At 39.0% G+C, this 8,867-nt stretch overlaps 1 protein-coding gene across 1 annotated transcript; it reads right to left on the bottom strand.

The window, feature by feature from the left end:
* Positions 1 to 6,532: 6,532 nt before the first annotated feature.
* LOC105681105 lies at positions 6,533 to 7,296 on the bottom strand. Its single transcript, XM_024369429.2, has one exon. The coding sequence runs from the start codon at positions 7,275 to 7,277 to the stop codon at positions 6,816 to 6,818; it is 462 nt and encodes a 153-aa protein (XP_024225197.1). The 5' UTR covers positions 7,278 to 7,296; the 3' UTR covers positions 6,533 to 6,815.
* Positions 7,297 to 8,867: the final 1,571 nt, after the last annotated feature.

The raw sequence follows: 8,867 nt of genomic DNA, 5'->3' as shown, positions 1-8,867 counted from the left end.
GTTTTTCTCAATTTATTCTCATCTTCTCTTCAAATATTATATCTCTGTCAGCGTTTCAAAGCAAATACAACGTTCATACACTGTATAACCTTTGCGTGTATATTTCAGAATGTCTCATAACCGCAACAGTCCAAACCCATTATCGTTACACATATGTACGTGCATATACGATTTTGCAGCCGTAGGCTTCTTGGTTATGTGCCTATTTGCAGCTACGCTTCATTATTTTTTACATGTACCGATGCGCGTACGTTTGAACAAATTAAAAATACAGTAAAAGTAAGCGAGGAAAGAATTATACATGCGTTTAAGAAATGTGTAAGAGATACACACACACAAAAGTACGATGTATCCAAGTTGCATTTATTTAGAATGTTCTGAATATCTTCGTTATTGTGGATGAAAGAAATTGCATTTCCAACTCTTAATGAAACTTTGTTGTATGTGTAGAACTTCCATCATCGATACAGAAGATGTATTACAAATTTATTCAATTCGTTGATTTGTAAATACTTGATAATAAACATTATCGAATTGCTTTGACGATAGGAACGATATAATATGCGAATTTATCATAATGTAATTACAATATAAATGGAGGTTTCTCATTTACCTTTAGAAATGAGAAACAATAAGAATACATTGTCTAATTCTTTATCATGTGGTATGTATTGGATCATAAGAAAATGGACATTAATACAATTAACGTTGATAAACGTTCTACATCTTTGATAATATTTCATTACTAATTTTACTTGTACATATGGCTCATTTGCTGCGACAACGATATAACTCAAAAACCATAATCTTAGGGAAAACAAGTTTGAATGTTCTAAGCTGTTACACTTTCGTGGTAATACAACATGCTCTGGCGTGATGAAATTTTAAAACATGCTTATAGAACCCCACCAGTAAAAAGTACAGGGAACAACTGTTTTTCGGTACCAATAACCAAATAATTGTGAATTTTGAGCTCTGTTATTATTGCAGCGAATGTGCGATACGTACCAATGAAAATACAACGAGTTATAAATGTAATATATAGAAAATAGATAAATAAAGAGAAGCGAGGAGGAAAGAAGAAGAAAAGCAAACGTATACGGGAAAAGGAAGGAAAGCTCGGATCTTATCAGCATGGGATAAGCTGAGTCCTAGCTCTAATTTTAGATTCCTACGTAAAGGTAAGTAGAATTGAACGCCCCAATGCTTTTGATGGCCTTGTTAAGCGGTGGATGGACTTTCTCCAACTAGTTGTCCAACTCTCAATGAGATACAGTCTTTTGAACTAATTCCGTGGCGGTATGGCAGTACTCGGGAATACGGTATAAGTGAAAACAATTAACGTTAAAAGCAGGATTTTTCTATCTTTAGCGGATAGTTGAAGACGATGTAAAATTTTGTAAATTAAATGACTCGTGTCAAGAATTTCTAATAAAGCTTCGAACTAAAATTCAGAGGAATTCTTTATATGGAGTTTCTGTTTTGAAAGAAATTGTATTCACAAGTCTGTTTCTTTGATATTTTTTTTTGTATTTGGTAATATTATAATCAATTCTCGCATTGAGAACTTTCAGTAATTTTTTCTGGCGTGGCGCAGTGACATGGCTAAATATTTATAATAAGTTAATACTTAGTATAATTTATAAGTAAGTGTTGTCAATAAGTAAATATTACTTAATATGAATATCTAATTAAATCTAGCGTTTAGGTCTAACGGGTAGTGTTTCTTTGATATCAGCAATAATAATTACATATAATAGTTATTCATTGTAAGACAAAGATATTTCGAAATTCGCATTTTCTGATGTTATTAGGTTTTCTGTAGGTGGGCGCCTAAAGCTCATGGAATTATATATCTTTTAATACACTAGTCGACGTAGATCGAGATTCTGTATAAAAAATTATTAACCTACTTGCGTAACCTAACTAACTTCTATATTGTAAAACTCATCGTATGAAAGAAAAGGGAAATAAACACAAAAAGGTGTCCTACGTCTTCCCTCGTATGTCATACGACAGGTTCTACAAAATAAAAGTTGAAATATCTACTAAACTAATGGTTTTCCAATATTAGTAGGTTAATAATCCCATTTAAAACAACATCGATGTCTCTGAGATCTCGAAAGATACGACGTGGTGAAAATTGTTTGTTTGCCGTAATATTTGCTTTCTTCAAAGCGAACAATTTGTTCTTTTAGCATTGTTATTATTAAAGGCATCGGAGATATCGCCCTGTAACAGTGTTAGTGGGACACCCCGTCTACTTATTTTCATATTAAGATAGCTTAACTCGAACGTGACAAGAATTATTTACAAAGTTACGAGAAATTTAAAGAAAAAGCCGCTTCTTAATTAGTTTGGAAAGAATTACTTTCGTTATAGTTTAACATACGATGGTACCTATATTTAAATACAGTGTTAAGAAGAGATTAGTTAAAGCACGGGACATAGTAAAAAGTCGACAGAAAGGTAACAATAACGATTTCAAATGCTAAAATATAAACTATTGTGATTTCATAGGAATAAACAAGTTTGATTCGGAGTAGGTAATAATCGAGAAATTGAGAAACGTAACTGTACATGTACTTATGCTTCACTCTCCAGTACACCTGTGTTGGTTGTGTTACAAAATGGTGTATCATGCTATTATGTCTTGGTTTTCCGTATTAGTCAATTCAATTACGGAATATCACGTAAATAGCCTGTTCGTTGAGTGGGTTTGCCATATTCCACGATTAATCAACTCGTTCAGTCGATGCGGTTACATGTCGGATAACATTCAATCGATTCAAATAATTCTCTTTGATGTTGCTGACATACGAGGTGATATTCGCCGAGTGAATTATACCACAGTCGAGTGAATTAAATTGTAAGTGTTATGTCCGTTTATACCGATGCATTGATTGTCGATAAGCGATACATATCGAAACTGGAACAACTGATTTCACCAGAGTTTATCGGTCTTCACTTATGATCCTACAGATACTATATTTTAATAACACAGTTCTCTAATCGTCTATTTCTGACACGTTTTTCATTCCCTCTTTGGAGCAATCATAGTTCCTAATGCTGCTGTCACACGTTTACCTTTTTCCACATTTCATAGTCATTTATTTCTGTAAATGCATCGCTGAATCTGTTTAATTTGAAACTTAATTTATCACAATTATTAGTATATAGTAATATATACTTAGTTATTTCAAGTAAAATAGGTTATCTAACAGAGATATTAGGATATATACTATTTAAAAATATTAGGTTGTCCGAAAAGTTTCTTCCGTTTTATGAGGAAATAATAGGCGCACAACGTTTCTTGTTTTATATCATTTTGTCGAATTACGTACGGTCCATTTCGTTCTGTTGAGATCAACACCGCGACATTTCACAAACTTGGTTTCACGTTTGTATGAAGGTGCACTGTTCTGCAAAACACGTTTGCGAAAGATACTTTCCGAACAACCTAATATTTATAATGAATTTTAATCAGCGCGTTATGTGGCTACTTTACAAACCACATCATGTGTATGGTATTTTACGTACAGCCTTACGACCGCGTCATGGAAAATATAGAAATCAATTTCTTTAAATAATATTTAATAAATTATACATAAGCATTTGAGCTGATTGCATTTCATAAAGTATTGAAATTCAAGTGGAAATTTTCAAGCCACTAATACCTACGAAGCGCACCTACTACAATAAAAACTACAACTAAAATGGGAAATGTTTCATTGCTTCGTTCGATATTCGATTTATTTACTAACCTGTACACTTTCATTAAAAGGGGAAGCGTAGACCGCCGGCAGCTTTTCTGTAAGTAAATTAAACGTGCGTAAATAATAACATATTCAATATCAGATATAACATAGGAAAACTTGAAAATATTTATATTTTACCAGCACAAGTATTTAGCATGTAAACCTATATAAGAACTAAATATACGTATTTGTACAAGACCTAAAGTAACAGTTATGTGTACTCGACATTTGCTTCGATTTAGAGCTTCGCGGCCAACTCAAGTTCGCCTTTTTTATAAAGCGTTGAATTCGTCTTTCCATCGGCTAGCAGAAAAGGGTACACTATCTTTGAAAAAACTCTGGTGTTCGATCGTTCGCGAAGAAACGCGAACGCGAGGTAGCGCGTCAACGTGAGTCGTAGATTCCCATTACGATTATACAATCGACGCCACGAAACGATCGATCCCCTATTTCGTTTAGGATAATAGAGGTGGTTGAATTGATTACAACACTGAGTTAACAGGTTACAATGTGCGGGTGAAAAACGCACGTTTCCCCACTTTTTACCTGATGGAGTAATAACCATAAGGAACGTCTCGTCTTGAATATATTTTATAACGACACAGTTTCTTAGGATTATTGCGGTCCGACTAATTATATTTGCACAGCTAGTGTCACTTTGACCCAGGGATGGATTCCGGGTTACGCACGGAGACACCGGTCGTAACATTTTCTCGCCGTTGAGAGTGTTGTCCGGACTCGTCTGGATCGGCTTGACAAAGTAGAGGGACCAACCGTTTGACGTCACGACCCAAGATACTCGTTGCCGTCTGCACATTAGCTGTCCGGATGATTCCATCGGCTCCTTCATCTTAATGACGCGGCACAAGGACTACTGTATTGATGGAATGTTATCTTCTCAGAGGATTACGATAGCGCCTTCCGAAATTCCATGACTGCCTTTGCTCCACTCGTTACAGCTGGTCAACTCGGTTAAGTATTCCCGGTACCAACGGCTCCAGAAATGCTGTTTCAATCGATTGATGAGCTGCCAGTATGATAACCGGCTTGGTGCAGTCGCTCTGAAATCTCGTTTCCGGAAACTCGTTAGTGTATCGCCAATTAGGAAGAGGCCGGGAGTGAGTACAAGGAGATTATTGGGATTTGAAGATATTGGAGTCAGTTGACAAGAGTTTAGAATACCTTCGATCTCAACGATGAGGATATTAAGGTATTCGAAGGTTAGTAGTTCTTTGCCGACAACGCGTGTGAGGTGGCGTTTGAACGATTTCACCACGGCTTCCCATAAGCCATCAAAGTATAGTGAATGAGGGGACTATATATAAAGCGCCACATTCTATCTGCCGGTCGACTAGAAAAACCTTTTTCTTCTGCGAGGAGGGGAATATGCGTTACGCATACCCATTGCAGCGCGTGCATGGGTTATGTGGGTCTCGGCCAGATAACATCGCCATACCCACTAAAATCCCTTTCTCCTTGCCGGATCTAAAGCGGTACTCGAGGTTCCAACCCAGCACAATCATTCGATAATACATTGGGTTAGTCCCTACATAAACCTACCCTAAACCTCTGTACCTACTTCACGTAGCTCTTCTTCTTCTTTTCACTTTTTCACTCCGCACCTTCATGTTCCTCTCCTTGAGCTGACGTGACTTAATCGTGACTAGAGTACAGAATGTGATGAAACTCTGCCATAATTGATCCTCAGCTGCCATCCTTACGACAATATCGTTATCCAGCTTGATTTCAATCCCCATCTCGGATTCAAGCGCAGTCCTCTCCCACCACCCATCTGGAACACTTAAATAACACGTGCTCGGCATCATCCAGGTCATTCCCACAATCCCAGCAACTGGTATGCGTCTCCTTACCGATCCTGTTCCGGTAATGGTTGCAGATACCGTGCTCGGTAAGGATTTGCATCACATAATGATTTATCTTCTTTTTTCTCCTAATGAAGTACAAGGGACCCTGATCAGTCTTCTAGTCCAATTGCATGGATTGTGGAACGTCCATTCAAAAATCCACTTGTCCTCGGCCTCTTGCTTCAGGTTCTTCAATTCCTCCATCAAATCATGAACCTCCCCAAGTAGATTTTCGCTAAAGCACTTCTTAGCCTCGTACTCCTCCCACCGGAGCCTGGCCTTGATATGTACGGACATGCTGCCGGTTGCGCACTTATCAGGATCTTCTTGTTCTTCTCTATGCTGAGGGGGGATACCCATATCGGCGCGGCGTACAAGAACACCGATTCCCAGACACCGTAATATAGTTTCCTCACGGTGTCGATGCGTTCGTTAACATTCGACAACAAGCTGCTAATGGCTCCCACAAACGTCTATGCCTTGTCAGACACTTGCTCCAGGTGGGAGGAATACCTCCTGGCATTGTTCAAAAGCACCCCCAAATATCTTATCGTGTTTCTGGTGATGATCTCCCCACCCACGTCAATCTTCAAAATCTCCGGGATTCGCTTCCCGATAAGTATGATGAAGGTTCGTATCGTTACACCAGTCCGTGATCATTTTAATAGCTTCACGGACCCTGTCGCCGATGTCCTGCGACTTACGCATAATGATCACCAGTGCCAAATCATCTGCAAACGCAATCGCATCTAATTCCTAACCGGGTTCAACATCTTTAAGAGCCCATCATACACTAGGTTCCGCAACAGTGCACCTATTACCGACTATCACGGCAGTGCGCCACAATTTTCCTCTTCGAGAGGTAGTGACTCAATCCGTTGTGCGCAGATCTTGTTCCTTTTCCTCATGCGTCTGCGGGATCTGAGACCAATGTACTTCGTCTCCTTGCTCCACTCGTCTGGCGATGAAAGTATCCTCCAGAATTCTCGCCATTCTGTCCTTACGGAGACCATCCGGCGGTGTATTTCGAGCCATTTTAACTCTTACAGCTCGATATGATCTACTCCAAGGATATTGATCCATAGTTGCACAAAACTCCTACCACTTTTCCTCCTTGTTGCGTTCGATCGCTCTTCTTAGCCTTCTCCTTGCTTCCTTGAATTCAGTTACCAACTGGCCAGCGTTGTCCCTACTAGCTGCCACAGCCCGCTGCACTCTTCTTCTGAAACTGAGTGTTGTTGGCTAGAAAAACCTGCACCCATTCTTTGTGGTCATCGGATTGCAAGAGAATCCGAAGTTTCTTGAGTTCATTGTTGGCTCCGACAAAGTTGGTGCCATTCTCTGAGTGAATTGTCGCGCAATATCCTCGCTGAGAGATGAATCGGCGTAGAGTGGCAATGAAGGCGTCGGTTGTGAGATCGGAGACTAGCTCGATATACGCCGCTTTGGTTGTCAGACATACGAATATGGTTACGTAGATCTTGACCTTTCGACGATTGCGATCCCTTCTCTCCTTGATGTAAAATGGGCCAGAATAGTCGATCCCGACGTTGGTGAAGGGACACGACTCGATAATACGCGCCTCTGGCAAATCTCCCATCAAGTACTCTACTAGTGGTGGGTTGGTCCTGCAGCAACGGACCCAATTCTTCATAGTGCACCATACTTGGCTACGGTCGGAAATTCACACCCAGTCCCATATTTAGTCCTCTACGACAAAGGAAACAATGACGGCGAAAATCGACAGCTTCAAAAGGGACCGGATCACCAGTTATGTCTCCATCTGACCCACTGCATCACGATCTGTTAGTCACAACGCATTTTAAATAACAAGAAGCAACTAACCAGATGTAGAGCTTTGCTAGACACCGGCTTTAACATGAACTTCATAACCGAAAAGTTCGCTAAATCACTTGGAATACAGCAAGAGAATCCCTCGACACCTTAACGACGACCTCGAAACGCTATATCACGGCCACGATTACCTCCATGGAAGGCACGTACGAACGTACATTGACGTTTTTGATCATATCGACAATAACGACATTGGTCCCAGATGAACCCGTAAATCGTTTAACTATACAAATACCTAGGAATCTCCAACTAGCCAGATCATCGGGGGAAGCCCAGTCTCTCAATCAACATCACGCGCATTTAGCGCCACCACAACGGATCTACAAGCGGATCTCGCCCGTTTTTGGAAAATCGACGAGGGACCGCTCACCACGTACCTTTCGGAAGCGAAACAACAATGTGAGAAGCACTTCCGAAATCACGCCCAACACACCAGAGAAGGGCAATACATCGTCGCTCTATCATTCAGCGAGAAGCTTCCTTTACTTGGATCGTCGAAATCCATTGCGATGAACAGACTCGCTTCTCTTCACCACCGATTTCAACGCGACAAACAAATTGAAACCGCATATAGTACGGTGATTCAAGAATACTTAGACATGGACCACATGACTAAGATCACCACTGATCACCCCACAAGCAACGGGTATTATCTACCACATCACGGCGTGATCAAGGATCATCTTAATATTTCAGAAAATGTAAGATATAAAAATGTCGGTTGTATCAAATAAATGTTTGCCATTATAGTAAATGCGGAACTACGTCTGCGAAAAACTTAATTTATGCTTATTAAACTTTTTCTTCACAGTCGCGCACAAGTAAACATCTGTTGGCGTGATAGCTGGTGATCTCGTTTTTAACCATCCATACGTTGGTTGACCAAATCAACCATCTTGGCAAGTAAATATCAAAATTTGTGGAAACATATGAAATAGATATCTGCAATGTCTTCTTATGCTGTGTCGACGAAATACCAGCCCATTATCAGTTCGTATATTTCTTATAGCTTTTTAATAAAGCATTTAAACGCTTACGTTTATACGACATTCTTTTCTTAATTTTACCTAGAGAATACGTTGATAAAGTATAATAGCAGAAAATATTGGAGCATCCTGTATATCTCCACTTTTTAAATTTATTCAAATATTCTTTGGTACTTTAAATATCGTTTTAGTACTGACCATAAGGTAATTGCATATCGAATTATGTTTATAATTATATTGAATACAAAATTTGCTAAAATTACGGAGATAAATAAATTATGGTAATAGGTATAATATATATTTGAGGAGAAATATTTGTATACATTATCTTTGTTTCGCTCTTCCTCTCTTAACATTCTTTATAGAATTTGAAATGAAATTAATAACAAAACTTTTGTTGATTG

The sequence above is a fragment of the Bombus impatiens genome, unplaced genomic scaffold (genome assembly GCF_000188095.3).
Source record: "Bombus impatiens unplaced genomic scaffold, BIMP_2.2 scf_0580, whole genome shotgun sequence".
Classification (NCBI taxonomy): Eukaryota; Metazoa; Arthropoda; class Insecta; order Hymenoptera; family Apidae; genus Bombus; species Bombus impatiens.
This window is presented reverse-complemented; position numbering and strand designations above follow the sequence as displayed.